Genomic DNA, 20,112 nt, shown 5'->3' with positions numbered 1-20,112 from the left:
AGCGGACAGGAGCCGCCGAGGCTCAAACCTACTCCCTCAGCCCTGCCTCCTGCCGCCTCCGTCCGCCCGTGCCGAGGGCTGGCCAGCCCCCAGCGAAGCCCATGCCAGGCCCGCCTCCCACGATGCTGGGGCAGCCTGCGGCAGGCACCAGGTACCCGCGGGCCGGGGTGTGAGAGGGAGCGCAGGGGGCTGGATTGTACCTGGCCGCCTCCTCCCTCACACCACCTACGGCTTCTGGGCTAGTTTGTGTGGAAAAACCCCAAGTATTTTTTTTTTTCAAGTGCCTGTGCGTGCTGAGCCCCGGGGCAGAGTACCTTTGGGGTATTTAGGTACCGCCCTGCAGCAGGTGGGATGAGCTCTCTCAGCTCCGGACAGGCTGCCTGCACCCCATCAGTGATTGTTTCTCAGCATGAGGTAAACAGCTGTTTGGGAGGCCAGAGCCGGCTTCCCGTCCAGGTTTGGCCAAAGCACAAGCGCCTACGCATTGCAGGGCAGGCATGGCCTTCTGCAGAACTGTGTTCACATTTGCACACTAATAAAGTACTGGGAAAAAAAGGAGGAGAAAGAAAGAAGTACCAAACGAAGTAAGAAAAGTATCTAACCTTCAATTCTGACAAAGATGTCAGAGAATTAGATTTAGAGGACTCACCCAGAAACACTGAAGGAATTAAATGTATCTAAGCTGGATAAACAGCACTAAAGAGGGCACATGACAGGCATACGGATTTGAAGAGTCACCTGGAGAGATGGAGAGTAATAGCGCCAGTGGCTCAGGTCCTGTTCTGCATCTTAAGATTTATGTTAAGCCACTGCAAAAATTTTAGTTCCCATTGTAACTGGGACAGTTCCCAGTCTGACAGTTCCACAGTTCTGGAGAGGGCTCGCTCCCTACTTCATGGTGTGCAGAAGAGAATTGTTTAAGGTTGTTAGAGTAGAAACATATTAGCAGCTGTATCTGCCCTAGCAGCATTTTGACAGTGTACTTTTCCTAATTTTTAAGAGATTGCAGCATCCTTCTGGAAGTGTATGGACAAAAGTGTATTTCAAAAGAGTCATTAATCTTAAAAACATTTTTGCATCAGTTAAACTATAGAATAAATTAATGTCAAGCATGTGTTACTTGTTTTCCTTTGGGTCTGCTTGTTACCACCATTACACCAGCTAACAATTCCATCAGCTTTTTTTGATTCCCAGCACCCCCTCTTGCCCCCAGCCAAGATGGGGGTTGTCAGAGCTCAAGTTAAACATTTCAGCAGAACTGGACAGTGTTGAGTCTTCAGAGTCACATTATTGACTTGATTTGAAGTTCATGGTTAACATGTGGTCTTTCTTCTCCTTTAGTGTTTGTAGTGGACATCAGTCAAAATCAACACATATTCCTGTGGGGAGAAGAACAGTCATGGACGTACTATGAATTAAAATGAACATGTTATTTTGGGGTTTCTTAATTTAAAATTTATCCTGGTGTTTAATGTCCAAAAATCTACTGAGAAGAGCTGAGCCTTCGAAGTAACAAGTTTATTCAACTCAGTCCTTTGAACTTTGCAAAAGGGCTCCATCTTTCCCTGGGTGCTATCCTTTTGCACCATGTTAATGACAGAAGGGAATCTAAAGATCATACAGCCTACTCAGGAAGGTTCATCTGAGCCTTGAGGCAATTAGGCAAGCATCACAAGGGATTACTAATTTGCGCCACTTAAGAAATAGCCATTTAATCTAAACTTGTCCTTAAAGCTTCCCCCACTGTCAGCACATACAGAGCAATGAGCCTGCAGAGAGCAGTTCTTCACAGTCACAGAGTCACAGAATGGGTGGGGCTGGAAGTGACCTTAAAGACCATCCAGTTCCAACATCCCTGCTATGGGCAGGGACACCTATCACTAGATCAGATAACTCAAAGCACCATCCAGCCTGTCTATGAAAAGTAAGAATTATTTTTCTTCCTGTTGACCATAGCCATCAGACTAGGACTGGAAGTGGAAACTCTAGAACTAGAGCCTAAACTCTAGCCTTTAAATGGGAATCTCATTCACTTTGGTAGGGCATAGCAATTCTGCGTTGTCTCTCATTCCTTGTTACTGATGAGGAGACTGGTTAGGGAACGTGAGGAGGGAACGGGCACCACAGAATCACTAAGATCCTTCATTCACAATTAGTCTATAAGAGTGTTGGCAATAAGTGCCACTGAAAGCAGTCTCTGAGCAATTATATTTTGTAGGGAACTGGGTATGTGGCAGGCAAAGAACAATTAAAAACAACCTTTGCATTTCCTTTCCCGAGTTGTGTTTTGTGCTTAACTGCTAACAAAGATTTAGGAGTCTCTTCAAAGAAAGACTTCGAAAAAACTGAAAATAACTTTGAGAAGTTGTTAAACAAGTGGAGAAATGCAGAAGGCTTACTCATTTTTTGGGTGTTCATTTGTCAGCAATGCCCTTGTACTGACTGGTTATCTAGCAACATTCAGTATGCTCAAACTAAGGGCTAGTTTTGGAGAAGGAAAACCAGAAGGCAAAAAATATTTTCTGAGAGCTCACTAGCTACTTTTGGCTATTAGCCTCAGTTATTATCACCAACTATTAATGAAATCCGGGCATCCTAGGTGCACAAAATTGAATTCTCCTCCCTCTCATATTCCAAGTATTCAACAACACTGTGAGATAGCAAAAACTCTAATTTGATGTGATTGGCCAAACTTGAACAATATGTCAAGAATTCCAACTCGCAAGGCTGAAAAAGTTCTACATTTGATCACTTCATAGTTACATACTCATTTTTAACTTTTCCTCTCAAAGAAAGATACATTTGTTTCTAATACAGTTTTACCATTATTAGAGATCTCATTTTAAACCCATTTTTACTAGTTAAGTAGCTCAAACACAGCAAATTTCTGGCACTATAGAAAGTGAATAAATGCCTACGGAAAAAAAAAAAAAAAGAAAAAGAGAGATAACCTTTCATAAAGGAAAATCTTTCATAAGTATCAAAATCTTACCTGTGAGGTCTAGTCAAGGTAACATTAGCCAGATAGGAAAGAGGGAATCCTTTTGACAGTTTAGCTTAAAAAAAGAGACAAATGATAATTTAGGTATGCATTAGAAAGATAATAAACACCTGCCTTTCAACAACACTGTTTATCCAAAGACTTGTAGTTCATTTATAACAATTAGCCTCTTAGTCTTCACAAGCAAGCCTGGGAGGTTGCTAAGATGCTCATTTAGCAATGGGAAAAAAAAAGAATTACAAGTGCTTCTCTCTTGGCAGAGTGTTGCAGCCAAACCAAGGATTTAATGTTCACCACATTACATACTGAATGATTTGTCCCTAATGATCCCGGAGGGATTATTAATACAGCTCTACCATCATTAAGACCTGTTCCCATTTGTATCCATTAGCTAAAGAAGGTGATGCTCATCCCAGTATAGAGGGCTGACACAAAGCTGTATCTCCCTCCAGGGCTTTTAATAAGATTTAGGAGAGGCAAAAGCTCTGTTCTGGTCTAATAAAAAGGAATACATTTCACATATAGAGGCCTCAGGCAGGTGTGCAGATGAGAGAGATTTTGCTTTTCTCCCTGATGCATCAGGACCACCTAGATGTAGATAAAGGCAGATGAATTTTTACTTTCCTTGTAATTTTTGCCCTTTTTGCAGAACAGTGAGACGGAGCACTGACACCCCTACAATCTTTGCCTTCCATGGCTTACTGGCTGATGGTCATTTTCTACTCCAAGTTAATGGGAGTTGACAACTTAATCAGAAAGCCAGTAGAAGTTCCAAGAATAACCCATTCTGATGGAAGCTTTTTAGCTGATGCTTTGAAATACAGCCTTACCATTAGCTGATGGAATCACTTCAGTCCAAAAAATGTAAGATAGGATGTTCTCCAGAAGCAAGACCTGCCACAGACAAGAAAACTGAGTTAGTCATAATTTCCTGATGGTGGTACAGCTGTCATGCCCTAATCCTGGGTGGAATTAGTAGGCTCTTAGTCAACTTCCAGTTCTCTTTCGGCCTCAAAGAGTCATAAGCTCAAGTGAACTTCAGATCTTAAGGTTTTGGAATGATGCAAAGGAAGTGAGATGCAAAATGCTAATGTATTTCATTATGCTTGGCCAACATTTTTATTTAAAACAGTCTATTTGCTTTATTTGTGAAATAATTTATCACCAATACCAAAGCAGGACCAGAACAGTTTAAATCCTTTCTCAACTACTCAGAACTGATTGATTATTCTGATAATGCAATGACTCTGTGGGGGCAGGGTTTTCCCCTGCAAGGCTACAACTGCATTATTTCAGGCATCTGAGGGAAATATCTTGACTCTCCCTCCTTGCCAGAATTCTGAGCACCTTGATGGGCAACCACGGAGTGGGTGCCTGTGCCTCAGTCATCCCTGTGACCATTGGATGGCGCTCTGCTCTGCTGCTGCAGGTCAGCTCTGCTGTTTCACTCTGATGATTCAAGAGATCTCTTCCTACTGCAGCCGGGACAACTACAGAATGTCTCATTTGCACAACACTAGCTTGCCCCAAAGAGTTTACTTTTAAGTCCAGAACAGAGAGGTGGCTGCCAGAAGACAGGAAGAGAGCCACTTGGGAATGAAGCCAAATGATTTAGAAATACTGATAAAATTTAGCTGCTTACTCTTTAGCCTTGATATCACTATTATTCTTAGTTTGCATTTCCTATATGCTTCAACTACCTACTTACCTCAAAAGAGCCAACACTGGAGTGGGATAGGGAGAACTGGATCCTGAGGGAAAGAAGCGAAACAAGATAAATCACTAAGAAAGGATAAACACAGTTATTCTAATCAGTCATGCTGTAGAGCTCCAGGCCTTAAGAAGCATCTGTGCAGAGATTTTTTTTAAGCATTTTCACACATTGCATACTGCCATATAGAGAAATACGTGGTTTTCTTGGAGCATTGCTGAGCATCCATGCAAGAGTGCGCTAGAAGGGCTGCAGCCAGCAATTTGAGTGTGCTTCTCCCTCTGTGCTGTTCTGGAAGTCCTACTGACAATTGATTTTACCAAGGACTTGTAGGGTGTCAGGTATTTTCCAAAGATTTTGGTACATCTGCATAATGCTTTCATGTGAGTCTTACCAGGAAGGAAGGATCTGTTCATTGTGTGGTGCTGCTGCTACTGATGGCTTTGTTGCTACTGCCTCTGTTTCCAAATTGAAATACTTATTCCCTAAGTTACTCTTGTATCCAATAAAAGATTTCTGAGTTTCCTCAGCACCAGTACCTGAGTTCTCAAGGCCAGCTCCCAGCATGCTCTAGATTTTCCTCTTTGAAAATTACTGCAGAAAATGCTAACGTTAACGCTGCATGTTCTTAACCCTGTGTCTTTCTTGGGGACTTCTATGAAAGTGCAGTCCCAATTCCCAGTTGTGAGGTCCTGATATACACAGCTTCTTCTCCATGAAATATGACATGTTAGATGTGTAAATGGCCTAGCCTCTGGTTTCCAGCTTTCTGAACCTTCCAAGTTGCAGGACTTCAATTAGTGAATGTCTGCTATAAGAATATCTGCATAGGGGACCTACTGTGCCCTGGACTGCTCTGACATTCTTTAGTGGCACAGGTTGTCTAGAAAGCCATGACATCTTGCCAGCTGGAAAGTGATGAGGGAATCTCTCAGATGATTTATGGTCATCAAAACTGCCCTGTATGCTTCGTTTATTTAGCTCAGAGGGGAGAGTAGATGTAAAAAGAAGGGAAGTCTTCTTCTAAGACCACTTCCCTGCAGCAGTCCACTGGTGGGAAGCCCCTTTGGGCCACTGGACTTGTCAGAGAGAAGCTTCCTGCCTCCTCTAAACTGTACAAGCGCTGCTAGATTAAGCGAATGTAATGCAGGTGAATTTACCAGCAAAACATATTTACAGTTATCTGATCATATGTCTAAACTCCTAATGTTGGGATTGCGAACATTGTTTTCCAAAGGAAATATTTTTCATCCCAGGTTGGATTACCTGTTCAAACATAGCGAGCCCATCAATTTCTGATCAAATATATTCAGAGAAATGCTGGTGTTGGCTGCCGGCAGAATAAAGAAACCATGGATTTCCAGACATTAAAAACCCCAGGACCCTTCCTGTGAATTAGTCACAAATACATAAATACCGTCTTTCCAGTTATGCATGGAAGCTGTTTTAGGTAAATGCAGCTTTCTCATTGCAAGGCTGCACACAGTAAATGTCTGTTTACTTGAATGGCACTGACAAGAGCTGAAATGGGGGTAATGAGATGTCATTAATCAAAGCCATGAACAAGATGCCAAGAGGCATGACTCACACTTGCAGAACTGTCATTCCAGAGAACAAAACCTTGCTTAATCAGAGCCACTATATGTTGGGACTTTTGTCCATCTGGAGGAAAATGTTCTTTGCCGTAGAAATGTCCTATAGGTTAGTTGAGGTCATGCCTACACCTGTGGGTAAGGGGAATCTGCATGTTTAAGGTGCTAGAAATTTGGCATTTTCTTTGTTTCTTGAACAGAGTTTTAAAAGAAGGAAGGAACAAATATATTTAATCCTGAGTTAAATGTCACCTTGTTTGTTGTACTTAACTATGTTCAGTGTGAACAGAGACCGGGTGGTTGAGTCTGGCAGAATGGCCAACACCTCCACAGAGCACCGAATCTCTACCGTGAAGGAATCCTCCTGTAAGCTGATGATAGGGATTTCAGTAGACATTAGCTTCAACATCACTGGGTAGGGTGTAACTGAATATTTAGCTACCTGTAAGATTCAAAGACAAAAAAACAAACAAACAAACAAACAAACAAACCCCCCCACACACAAAAAAAACCCCCGACATTTTTCTCATCAAATGGATCAGAATTGTGCATTTTCTCACTTTTGAATCAATAATTTTTAAGTATTTCCTTATGATGAGATTAAGGACAGCTGTTAACATAAGATTCTTTCAGGTAAGCAGGAAATAAAGGTTTTCTGTGGTGCTAAATTAACAGTATTGGCCACGCAGGAATGCAGTGAAAAGTTCCTTCCACTTGAGGAATACAAATTTTTCCATATTGTTTCAAGAGAAATTGAATCCTTGCTTGTGAAAAGAGGTGATAAATGGACCCTAAATGTGGTATTGAGTTACACAATAAAAGAGCTCAGGAGTCATTCACTTTGAAATTCAGCCATCTCAGGAGATGGGTTCCTCCTCTGGACTGTCCTCAGAGGAGCCTCACTCTGTTCATTGCCTAAAGAGTGAATAGGCTTACAAAGTTCAATATTTGAAACAGAGGGGGTGGAATATTTGCATCAATGCTCATGGCATTTTATGGAGAACATCATAAATGCCTACCCTTGGAGAATTCTTATATTTCTGAGGAAGGAACTTAACATCTGGGAAGCAAACAAGAATGTGAAGTAGTTTGAACTATTAGGCTGATTTCACCCTTCCTCGGCATTTATAGCTTAGGGGTTCTTCTGCTCATTTTTGGTTTCTCACCCTGTCTCAGAAGGCTGGTGGAAACTGTTATAGATATATTAAAATTCGTGCTCAAATAAATATTGCACCTGGGAAATATAACATATATATACACATATGTATGCTTTGGGGGTTTGATACAAAGGGCACCTGCAATCCTAGAAATCTTACTCAGGAATTGAGGAATCAGGTTACTTCATCAGAATGTAGCTTCCACAGGTGTCCACTGAATAGAAGCCTAAATTAGCAAGTGAAGGGGACCTTCTCCTATAGAAATTCTAAGTGAGTCTTGGAGCATCAGAGCCATCACCGGTCCATAGTGATCACAGATAACTGAAAATGGTAGTTCCCGTAATTCCCATAATTTGCCTAGTGTATGAACACCAGTTCCGGTAAATTCACTAGCATGTGAAAAGGAGGTTCCTGTAATTCTTGTTTTACATGTATGGTTCCCAGACGAATATTGTGTATTCCAAGGCAGCTTTTCCAATGAGACAGGCATCTGCGACCACCAGACAGAGGACCAGAGAACTAAATGAATATTCGAGTACTCGACATATAGTATTCTTCTGACACCAGAGGACCATACGAATATTCACCGATGAAGAAAGGAACAAAGGACAAGTAGCTTGGGGCAAGAAAAAGAGTATAAAACCTGGACTCTAATGAATGGACTTCGTGAACTCACCAGTTCTGATGCGCCAGGGGATCAGAGCTGCGTTCACCCAGAGCTGAGACCCGGGCTCAGCCCTGTTCCTTTGATTCATGGCTGGCAAATTTAATGATCCGATTCGCGAGATAAATTATACTTTTGTTGCCCTGTAATTTGGCTCTTGCAAATTATTTGATTTGGCATAATTTGGCTTTTTATCTATAACAAAACCATGCATGCTCATATTCTCTGTCCTGTTATATTCATCTCCTTCACCTAAAATAAATGGAAATCCTGTGCATCTGCCTTGTCTGTTCCATAGGAAGTAATGTTTCCTGTCCATCTGTTAGCTCATTTTCCTGCACATGGTCCCTTCCCAGCTTTTCTTCTCATCAGTCACAGGCCAGCAGCAAAGTAAAGAGAATTATGCAGGTTTCGGGAGGAGAAAGGCGACTTTTCTGAGCTGAGACCGCTCTTGGATGTCTCTCAAAGCAGGACTCATGACTGGAAGCTTCTTCCTGCATGGAGCTGGTTTTAGGTAGTAATAGCTGTGGCTTGGGCACGGTGCCCAGAGAAACGATTGATGTGCAAGGTTATGGGCCAAGATTATGTTTAGTAACAGTGCAAGTCATTCAACTCATCATGGGGTGGGATGTGACAAGGCCCATCTGCTCTGCTGTTACAAGATGCACGTGTGCCCGCTTTTCCAGTGCAGGAGCCCTGCTGGCCCTTGGGATACACCAGTAGTGAGGTGTCTTGACACCCACACTGGGTGGCTTCCCTGAGACTTTGTGAAAGTAATGATACTCACCTCAGGGTTGACACTGCTAAATATCTCTGTGTTTATATTAAAATAGCAGCAAGCCTGCAGGAAAAAATAAAACAGAGAAAACAAATGAGTTACCAGATTTGACCTTCATGGTCAGCTTTTCTCTAAATGCATTATTACAGTAATTTCAATTAATCTTTGATTTTGTTCCTCTCAGAAATATTCCTAAGAGACTCGGTATACTTAAAGCAGCTTCCCAATAATACATGCCAAAATAATCCCTCAGAAAGCAAATTCTTAACGTCATTATAGTTTGGGCTGCAGTCTATAGGTTTTGGGACTTACTGAACCTCCTTGCAGTTGGGTTAGCCAAGTCAAGCAGCCTTCAAGCCACAGATGCTGTGCTTTGACATATGCTTTGCTTACAAGGCCCCTGTAGTACTTTCATTCTAAGAAGATCCCTAACAAAGCAGCTGCTGAGGCTGCAAAATTCTCCAAAGCTGATCTCTTGGACTGTTAGAGAAGTCTGTGCCTCAGGTCTACAAACCCTTTATTTTTTGTAACAACGTAGGCAGTATTTGGTTCTTGGCTCAGTGGAACTTGGCATGCCTGGGTGTGGCCTAAGGCATCTATATAGAATGTAAGTAAAAGAGAATAACAATACCCTAATATTTATAATCTCCTGTCTCAGGACTCTACAGACCAACTGAGAGCTTTATACGGCTACATACTGACATCTGGCAGGTCAAAGCCCTAACTGAGCATTACTCTGACCCCATTCCTCTGTGTCCTGCTCACCTCCTCTGCAATGGTCATGTTGAAGGCCCCTGCGGTGTAGTAAGCAAATGAGGAGGTCTGAAAGAAATACTCAGAGAAGGGAAGTTACAGCATGGAGTCACTTCGGTCTGGGATCATGAAGGAAGATCCCATGTAGGGAGAGTCAGTGTTGTCTCCAGCTGGAAAGGCTACGCCCTAAAAGTTATTGTCAGAGATAAAAAAAACCAGAGCCAAAATACAACTTTACCATGACTGCAGACAATGAATGCTACTTTCCTTGACTTTGCCCTGGCTATTTATTTGGTATATAAATGAGTATGCAGGCTTGGTGCTTTCAAGCAGGTGGTGAAGGCAAGTTCCAGCATTTGGACATCTTCACAGATGAGACTCAAGATCTGTCTTTTGCGATACTGGTCACCAAGGACAGTCAGCCACCTCAGATCACCGTCTAAATTAAGGGTCTAAATATTGCATGAAGAGCATGACTTGTGGTCCTCCTTTTTGAAAAGCCTTACTTTCTCCTTTCCTCATCTCCAGGAGGAATTAAAATCTGAGAACTGCTGCTTAAGAGCTATCCAATGGTCTCAATTACAAAATTGATCTGTAAAACCAGAGGTCTTTCTTGGTCAAAATCAGTGCTGTATTCTACCCAGAATCAAGTTGATAACTTGTGCAGACAAAAGGCTTATGAGAGAGGAAAGTTGTGTCAGAAAAACCTAAAATGCCTATGTTGTCTTCTGCATTAGCCATCATATTGGCCAAGCCTGTCAGATCTAGTAATTCCAAATGCATACAGATGAAACGAAAAAGTAAATCAGTAAACTGATTGAAAGTGATGAAGATATTTAAAAGTTTAAAGTTTTTTATGTCCATTTTATTAGTTCTGTTTCTGTTTAATCTCAAATGTATTTTGCCTGTCTTTATTTTCTCATCTAGCTCTAAAGTTCCTGTTGTCTTTTAAGGACTATCAAAATGCTTACAAAGTGCTGAATCACAGTAGGTGACCACTCCATTCAATCCTCACTTGCTGGAATTACCAGTCTTTGTATATTTCCCCACTTATGTGGAAGAGTAGCTCTTGGAACAGCCATGATTTTACATCTTTAGTTTGACTCAAGTCCCTCCTGAAAATCTAGCTGCTGCAATACTCAGAAGAGTTTTACAGCAGCTGCAGAGCTGGTGTGCTGAGATCAGTGTCTACCACACAAGCAGATGCTAACTTTTTATTCCTTTTGGTTTCTACCTCTCTTATTTCCCTGTTGTCCTTTTTTTAATACTTAATTTATAGGATCTTTGTGACAAGACTGTCTTTTCATTCGGCTTTTTTAGAGCACCAAGCACAAGGCAACTTAAACTTAATTAAGGATCACAGATACTATATTAATGACAACTACCCTCAATCAAATCACCTTATACAGAAAGGCAATGAAGTCATTTTAGAATCAGGAACTAGTCAGATTTTAGTTTCAGTACATAAGGAGACTTTTTCCTTAATTTGAAATAAACTTTCAAGTCTACAGACTCAGCAACATTCCTTGGGCTCCCATGCTTTTGAAAGGGTCTTCTGCCCTCCCATTCAAGAAGCTAAGGACTTAATTCTTGCTCTGATAGTCTTGCTCTTTCTTCTCCTCTCTCATCTGACACCAGACACATCTAGTTAGTCCCACGTATAGAAATATTACCCTGACTGAATGAACAATGAAGTCCCAGCTATTAATCAACAGTGAGAGAAAGATGAGGTTTAATAACTTTTTTCTTTCCTTTCCCTTTCTCTTCTATCTTGCTTAGTCTTTAACTGCACTCTGTTTTTTACAACCAGCTCAACAGCAGTTTAAAGAAAAGGATGTGGCTTTTAAATAATTCATTGCACAACAGGATTGTTACAAATTATTACTGTAACAAATGCAATAATGCTTTGAAATGTCTGTCGTCTCAGATAGTGAGCCTTTATGTTCAGAACAACAATCATGGTCATCTTAGAAAGTGTCTCATAGAATAATGGAACCCTCAGCAATGCAGGCAAACAGCACTAGAGGCAACTACCTTTAAGTCCAGGTCAATGAATGGTTGGAATACTGCTGGCAAGCCACTTAAGGAGTAGTCTATTTCAGCCAAATCATCAATTTGCATTACAGCTGTAAGAGTAGTAGGTAAGACACAGAATATTACAAAAAAACACAGAAATAATTTTATGTGTACATAGTTACAATCACATAATTTTATGTATACTTAAAACTAAATCAGTTTCTGAAAGGGAATGATATAAATTGTTCCAGAGAGTAGGGAAAAACACAACCAGGGACCTCCTAATATGCATTCTGATCTAAAATTTGATGTTTATACTGAGACTTTCTGTAAAGAGCCTTCTCTAGTTTGTCTATTGTTTTCTCATTGTGGAAAGTAAGTTTGGTCTAACCCAAAAAAGGAGATGGCCATATCAGCGCCTCAGGGCATAAGAAGGTGTTGGGATTTCTTGTCAAGCAGTTTTAAGAGCATCCCAAGTACCTGTAACTTGCAAGTACTTTCCCAGAAGAAGGGTGCCTGATCTGCTTAGATACCTGTGTTTTGCACATGATATCTGACCAACACTTCGGCTGTCTTAAATGCCTGGCAAATCTAACCCAAAGTGGTCCAAGTGGGAAGGTTTTTGCAAAGGAGCTTTTCCATTTTGTCTCTGGCAAGTCTGATAAATAGACAAGTAAAACTTAATTTCCAGTCAGGCTAGGAGAACAGGCTTCAGCTTGTGAAGTGCTGTGTGTGCAGGAGGACTTGGAGCATGGTAAAGGAAAACTGCCTCAGCATCAGTACTGTGCGGCCTCTAAGTGGCCTTTCTCACAACAGAAGTGCACACTGCCACACTTGCAAGTTGAGAATTGCTACCAAGTCCTTGGCTCTTAGAAACACATATTTCTTGCTCAAGTAGCCCAGCCTTTAGTTAACTGTGGTTCTGTATGCAAGGGAGCAGATGGAGCAGAGGGACTGATACCACTCCTGGAGGCATTGCTAAGCAGCTGCTGTTAAGGAAGGGGCAGAATTTCACTGATCAGAAGAGAGAAAACAGAAGGAGAAGGTATCACTGACAACTCACCATTCAGTGATCAGAGGTCTCCATCTATCCACTGGATCCCAGCTCTGATATTGGGACATGACTGCAATAAAAGCACACTCAAGTTATGGCCTGATTAGCATGGATGTATAAGCACCTCTTACATGTGTGCTAGCAGATCTTTCTGCTGCATGACACACATTGCAGCATTTGTTTATCAAAACGCCTAATCTAGCTTCTCTTCAGCTAACTGGATCCCCAAGGTTTCTGCTTGGTGCAATGCAAGTGTGTTGTATGTCAGAGCTGAAAAAAAAGAGGGAAGTTTCCAGAGGCAGCCTGGTGGGGGTGACAGAACCACAGCCTTAAATAGTGTAAGGACAGATCTCATACTGGTGTCACAGGAGAGATCTCAGAATTGTGGAATCATTTAGGTTGGAAAAGACCCTTTAAGATCAGCGAGTCCAACTGTAAATCCCTGAACAGAATGACAGCCATCTCAAGCTCTGTTTCCTCTCAGTGGCCCTGGGCAGGCTGTCACCAGAGCTACTCACCCCTTTGCTACAATGAAGTTGAAATGTCATACTATCAGTTGATATGCTATAATTTCTCTATGCATTGCCCAGTATATGTTTTGTCTGCCAAGCATAAAAATGACCCAAGCCCCAGGATGCCTGTAGGTACACAGGCAGGGACTTATTCTGCATTGGAATGGAAAAATAACATTTTCCATCCCTACTGCTGTCGTGGTTGAACATAGCTGTGTCAGTATCTTGGCTATGAACCTGTCACTTTATCTGGAATCATTTCTGGCTGGCAAAATGATGACTGTGCTGATCAGACCAGAATAGGACTATTACAGGATTATTTTTCAAATTCTTCCTTTGCCAAGTTCACAGCACTGACTTGTGAATGCTATCCTCCTTACACCCCTCCCCTATACAATGTGAAAGGCTTACATTAGTGACCAAGCTCCTGTGAATGGGTTTCTTCAGATACCTGATAAAGAAGTTATGCAGGAGGCTAGAGGGAAGGAAGAAGGCAATTAATGGGTCAAGTACTATGGTCACTAAGAGGAAATCAGGTATCTCTGCAGAACATGAATTTAATGGCCTCTTAGTATAATATTCTACTACACATGGGAGCTTTTTGAAATGTAAAAACTGTCAGAGAGCCGCCATTTAAAAGATAATTTCAGCACTTTGCATCTCAGCCTGGGTTAATTAATATTTATAAAAAAAGGATTTCTTCAGAAGACTACCATCTTATATGTACAAAATAGTCTCTGCACTAGGAACTTCCAAAAGAAGTAAAAATAAACAAACAAGAACAACCCCCCAAACAGGTGACAAGAGTGGCATTCAGACAGTGAGAGAAATACAAGAAAATAACAAGATACTGTTTCATGGGCCTGTATCCAGAGACTTAACAGACAGTCTGGTTCTGTTCAATTTTGATAGCACAGTGAGTAGGAAGAGTGAAGCATAGTACAACCTTGTAACTTCTGCCTAGAGTTGAAGATTAGAGCAGAAGTTTGAAAGTGCTGAAGATTGTTTGATTGATTCTGTCTTTATCTTCTTGGATAAAGGGATTGTTTGATTCTGTCTTTATATTCTCCTGTGTGTAAATACAAGGACAGATATCAATGTTGGTCATTTTAATGCTGTACTGGGGCCCCGGTTCTCACCTGTGGTGCCTTATGATGCCTAAAAGCAGTTCTGTGTGCCCTAATTTGTAAAGTTGTCTCTGTGCCATTCAGTGACAGTTATTTTGTGAGAGTGTTTATACCGATTTCTTCCACTTACTCAGTTTTCCCATTCAGCTTGATATCTACATCACCAGAAGTTGTCCGGCAGCTGGTGAGGGCTATTGACATAGGGCCTGCATTATCCAGGGGTGTTGAAAAGATTGCGGTAACAAACACTTTTCAAATGTGCACTGTGCCTCTACTACTGTCTTTGCTGCATCAAGTGAAAATAAATAAAAACTGAAAAAACCCCACCTCTTCACTATGGAATTGCCTGGTAATGTGGACCCACGGCCAGTCCTGGTCACTGCCATTACTATGCTTTGCTTGCCTGTGTTGGATGCTTGCCAGTGAGGGCACTGTGACTCCTGCTGTGTCACCCCCCTCAGCTCCCAGGACCCACCTTCCCCCTGCATCAGCCCTGCTGTCCCTGGCAGAAGTGCAGATCAGAGACTCCTGTAATTCAGTCAGTTTAGCAATACAGGTAATACGGGGAAGAGGAATTTCTTTCCTCTGAAACAGCCTGGGACTAGGAAGGTATGGGGACTGCTCTAAGGATATTGGCATTTCCTCATCCATTTTCCACCAGCTTTTGAACTGTATCTCTTGGTGGCATAACAGAGGGTTTCTAATAGTGTGACTGCACTATGATGGTTTATTATGCTGGACTGTGAACACAATACAGTTTTTCTAAATGTGTCATTAGCTGGTAGGCTGGACAATGACAGCATTCAGCTAGAGCAGCAGTCTGGTGCTATTTGCAGCAGTGCTTCTCAGCCATGGGCTCTTTATCAGCGCTGATGTCTGAGGGCGCAGGGGCTGTCTCCCACCGGCAGGCCTGTCAGAAGCACCAGTCTGTGCTCCTGGGTTACTGCTGCCAGCTGATAAAGAGCACCTTTACAATGAAGGGGTCACGAGAATAAACTAAAATTTGCATTTTTGTATTATCCATCAAGAAAAAAAAAAACCCAGAACATGCAAAGCTATACATACAATATCCAGGTCCTTATGTTCCAGTTCATATTGATGGTTAGAGAAGCATTTCCAATCACCAGTTTTATCGCAGACCCTGGTAGGAGGGAGACGGAAGCACTGGGTAATTCAACAGCAGTAACATGTATCCTAGTGCATGAGAGAGAAAAGGGAGAGAAAAAAATTTTAAAAAATGGATTTAACAAGTCAAAATGAACACAAAACAAGATTCAAATTCCAGTCAAACACAATTTTCCCCCAGAGAGAATACGTACCTTGAGATGCTGTATTTGACATTACCAAGCCCAAATTTCTCATGGCCAGCCAAATCAGGGAAATGCTCCTTCTCCATATTCTGCTTCAGGATTTCCAGCCCAAGTTCCTTGGCTACAGGAAAACAATGATCAGTTCAGTTGCCTTTGATAGTGCCTGGGAGTTTAGAGTTATGTGTTTCTGACTTAGGAAATGTGATGGACACAGAATCAGCAAGAAGGTGGTATCTCATTTGAGACATGGCAGTGCTATTTCAGGTCTCCTAGTCATGGCAAGAGCTGAACAGTTCAGTATCTGAGGTCAGATGAACCTTGATATGATGCACAATGCTGTCAAGCACCTTACTGACTTTGCTCTATTGTGCTCTTAAACTTTCCTTTATAGCCTGCCACGGGGTCATTTACTCCCACTGCCCTCTTTCCTTTGTCATATCAGTATTCAAGTCAATGCCACTAGCAGCTCTTGATGAGAACATCACACATACCATACTCCAGCCCCTTCTGGGTGATCCTCACTTTTGGAGTCCAGGATTGGCACTCAGTTGCCCACTGAGCAAACTTAAGAGGAGGAGAGAACAGCAAATCTTCAGCATCTTCCTAGTTTTTTACAGGACCTGTTAATAAATATTTATAATGATAGCAGAAATTCATGCTGTGTCACTTGGTGGTTGTACTCCTTTCCCCCCTTACCCTGGACACCAGCTTTCTCTCCAGAATGAAGAAAATGGAAAGCCCAGCAACCCTGGCAGAGAAGACTCACTCTCCACAAACTTAAAAAAAAGTGAGCTCTATAGGGTAGAGGAGAAAAGTCAACTTATTCACTGCCATAGAGACTGGGGAAAGTGCTTGGGATACGTCCATCTGGACAAACATTGAACTTTTAGGCTGTAATTTGGTGGCTCTACAGGATTCACCACAGGACTGGTGAATGAGTGAAGCCCATGCCCATCCCAGGGGCTCCTGTGACAAGATTTAAACCATGATAGCGCTATCTGTATAAATCACAGACTGCATGTAGGTTTCCCAGGGAGATTGAGAGAAGCCACACTGATAGAGAAATTTTAAACAAAACTGGACAAAATCAGAGATTTTTTTTCCTCCCAGAGCTGGGAACAGCCTTCTACAGAGTTATTTGTCATCTGGGACTGACCTGGCAAACAGGTCACGTTATTAAGGCGTTCCTAATTTCCAGCTACTGCACTGGATTATAAACAGCTGAAAGTACTGGAGAGTGCCTTTTCTAGCATTATTTCTACAAATAAAATTTCTTTAGTTACCACAGGGCTATGAAAGAGCTGGAATTAAACCATCTATTAGCAGACAATTGCCTCTTCCCTAATACCTGAAAAATTGTTTTGAAATTGCTGCATCTTTCACTAGCTGCTTCATTACTAGAGGTAACAATATACTTCAAACCACTAGAATATTTTTAGTCATGATCACAATATAAACAATCTCCAAAATGATGAGAGAATATTGACTTAATTTTTTAACAGTTTCAAGCAATCCTGCAGAACATCTTTGCCTCTTAGTATAACTAGTATTTTCTTTTGAAATTTTAACTGACAGATATGGAGAGATGAAAGAAACACACTTCATATGCAAAACAAAAACAAAGGACTGGAAGGAAATGTGTTTTTAGCATATGCATAGTTCTCAAATTTTAAAAATCTCAAAATTTAACCAGATTTAGCTACATCTATCACTTCCCAACAAAGCCACTCCTCGACAAAGAGTAATCACTACATATTTGTTTCCATACCTCTCCTCTGAAGGCTGAAGACAAGACCTTTGCTGTAGCAGACCACAGGGCTGAGGATGTTGCAGGGAAAACCTTCTGCAGCCATGAGCCCATCATTTAAAGGAAAGAACTGTGGGCTTGAAGAGAGCAAATTGCTATCACCTTCAGTGGTATCACCCAGGGAGTGGCCTCTGATAACCACATCCCAAGCTGCTTTGGGTCTCCCAGGTAAAATCTATTAAATTTCATTTAGGGATAAGCAGAGAACAATGTAAAGTGTTGGCTGGGGGTGCTCAGGTGCCAGAATGCAGAGTTTGGGGTGGCATGCTGCCTTTGTGGCAGATGGTTTCAGCACTGGATTTTCAGATGAGGAGGAAACCCCAGTAGGAATTCCAGTATTTCCACAGGACAGATATTCATAGCCATGTTTGTACTGTAAAATAAGTAAATTAATGTGCCATTGGTATGAAAAACAGATGGAAAACAAGTCCTATCTGTCTGAAATTGCTCAGGATACAGGAAACCATAAACAATATAGTATTTGTATTATAACACATATATATATATATATATATATATATATATATATATATATATATAAATGCACACAGACACTACAGTGTATATATCTGGTACAAATATATACTATCAAGTCCTTGCAGTCAATATTTTCTATTTTTTCTGTTTTCTTATCCAGTTAACCAGTACTTCAGCTAACCAGTACTACTTGGCTTGTCAAGGAGGTGATTTAATCAATTGCAAGTACCAAGCAAATGCCCCCATGCACGGGACACTTTGCTGGACAATCTGAGTCACTTCATTGTGCAATCCAGGAATAATAAAGGTAGATACACTTGTCAGTCAGCCAACAAATGCTCATACTTCACTCATATTTAATATTGACACGGGGACTCACTTGCATAATAATTTCATTATTCATATCTCTGGCAACTGATCATGAATATAACTCACACCCTCAGTTACATAAACCTCTATACATTTTCTGATATCAGGAAGGGACACCAGTCTAATTGAAAACATCAATTTCTTTGGAGTTCTTCTTCCATTCTTTTTCTAGTCACTCTTCACCTACCAAAGAACACAAAGAATTGGAAGCCCTGCTATGACTTACTGCTATTTGGTTTCGGGATGCCATTTTTTAGTATTCTATCAGAAAGCGGGATAAATAAACTGATTCAGCTCAAACTGTGCAAGCCACATTTCTATCCTGAACTGAACTTTCTGTGGTATGACTTCTGTAGAGTAGTTTCCGTTCCAAACACTTTTAATGTCTCCTGGTTGAATGTCTCTGTTGACACAGATAAAAGAAAAAATACAGCTACCATTTTACAAATATTAGAGGTATGGAATTATTTGAGGATTGATACCCTCAAAGAGCTGCAGCTACTCACAATCAAAGAACAACTTCTGTATGATACAGAGGCCAAGGACAGCCTTGGCTGCAGGGAGCATGAGACTGTGAGGTTTCAGGTCCTGGCAGAAGCAACAAGACAAAGAACAGAATTACAACCACAGACTACAGATGAGACCTGCTTGGCAGGATCTGTGGGAAGTTGCCCTGGAGAGCAGAGGCCCAGAAGAGCTGGCTAATCTTCAAGGGCAGCTGCCTCAGAGCATAAGAACTGCCATTAGAATGTTCAGACAGTTCAGCAGCTGTGGCAGAAAGCCAGCATGGAGAACGTGGAGCTCCTGAGTGAACCTAAATGTAGGAATGTGCCCCCTATGGACAGAGGGACAGAACTATCCTCTGTCTCCCAAAAAGGAAAGAGCCCAGAAATTTCTCTACCTCAATGAAATGGTGAAAAGCCACCTCATAGGGCCTTAGGGACTTCACCTTGAACTTAAGGACAGCTAATTGGACAGGAGCCAAGAAGTCCCACGTGGGCCATTTAGTAGAAAAAGAAGAGAACAAAGAAGCTGATGGCTTTTGTGAGGTGTTTTACCAGGAGCACAGACTTGCTGCACCTGGCTCGGTTTTTTTTCTGTTTGTTATTTTGCCTTTTATTAAGCATTTTTGTTTCCAACACTGCAGCAGCAGCCATCCTGCTTATTTTTATGCCTCCAAGGGAAGCTGAGCTATCTTGGGTGTATTATGTTGGTTTTGAGAGCTTCTTAGACCTGGCTCGAAAAACCAAACATAATACCTAAATACAAAAAGGAAGCATGCAGAAGATGGAAACTGAGACCAGCTACTTGGAAAGAACACAAACATTTTGTTTGCACACATAGGAATGAAATCAGGAAAGCCACAGCTCAGTTGGAGCTGAAGGACAACAGGAAAGGTTTCTGCAAGAATACTGACAGCAGAAGATGAGTGTGGGTTTATTGCTCAATAGGATGGGGGACTAGTGACAAAAGACACAGAAAAGGCCACTTTTACTAGCAAGGTTGTCCTCTGGCCTGCACCAGCAGGTGTGACCAAGGGGGCTGGAGAACATTAACTACAAGGAAAGTCTGAGAGATTAGGTTGTTCACCTTGGAGAAGAGAGGGCTTGAAAGGCCATTTTGTTGCATGCAAATTTTGCAGAGACTACAGAGAAAATGGAGCCAGACTCTTCTGGGAAGTGTGTAGTGAAAGTACAAAAGGCCACAGAACATACTGGAATATGGGAAATACTGATTAGATACTACGGAAAAAAAATTACTCTAAAGGTAGTTAAATAATGAAA

General features: G+C 41.5%; 1 protein-coding gene across 1 annotated transcript; it reads right to left on the bottom strand.

Moving 5' to 3' along the window:
- Positions 1-143: 143 nt before the first annotated feature.
- Positions 144-16,274, bottom strand: BPIFC (BPI fold containing family C). The gene is given in 16 exon segments (XM_038155034.1): positions 144-1,379; positions 2,993-3,056; positions 3,832-3,895; positions 4,710-4,752; positions 5,979-6,042; positions 6,557-6,746; positions 8,913-8,966; positions 9,669-9,842; positions 11,691-11,782; positions 12,736-12,796; positions 13,650-13,713; positions 14,496-14,651; positions 15,431-15,559; positions 15,685-15,796; positions 16,167-16,200; positions 16,203-16,274. Coding segments are annotated over 16 exon segments (1,386 nt in total). The 3' UTR covers positions 144-1,366.
- Between the last annotated feature and the right edge of the window lie 3,838 nt (positions 16,275-20,112).

Source organism: Motacilla alba, chromosome 1A (genome assembly GCF_015832195.1).
Source record: "Motacilla alba alba isolate MOTALB_02 chromosome 1A, Motacilla_alba_V1.0_pri, whole genome shotgun sequence".
In the NCBI taxonomy this organism is placed as follows: Eukaryota; Metazoa; Chordata; class Aves; order Passeriformes; family Motacillidae; genus Motacilla; species Motacilla alba.
Note: the sequence above shows the minus strand (reverse complement) of the source record. Positions and strands in the feature narration are given on the sequence as shown.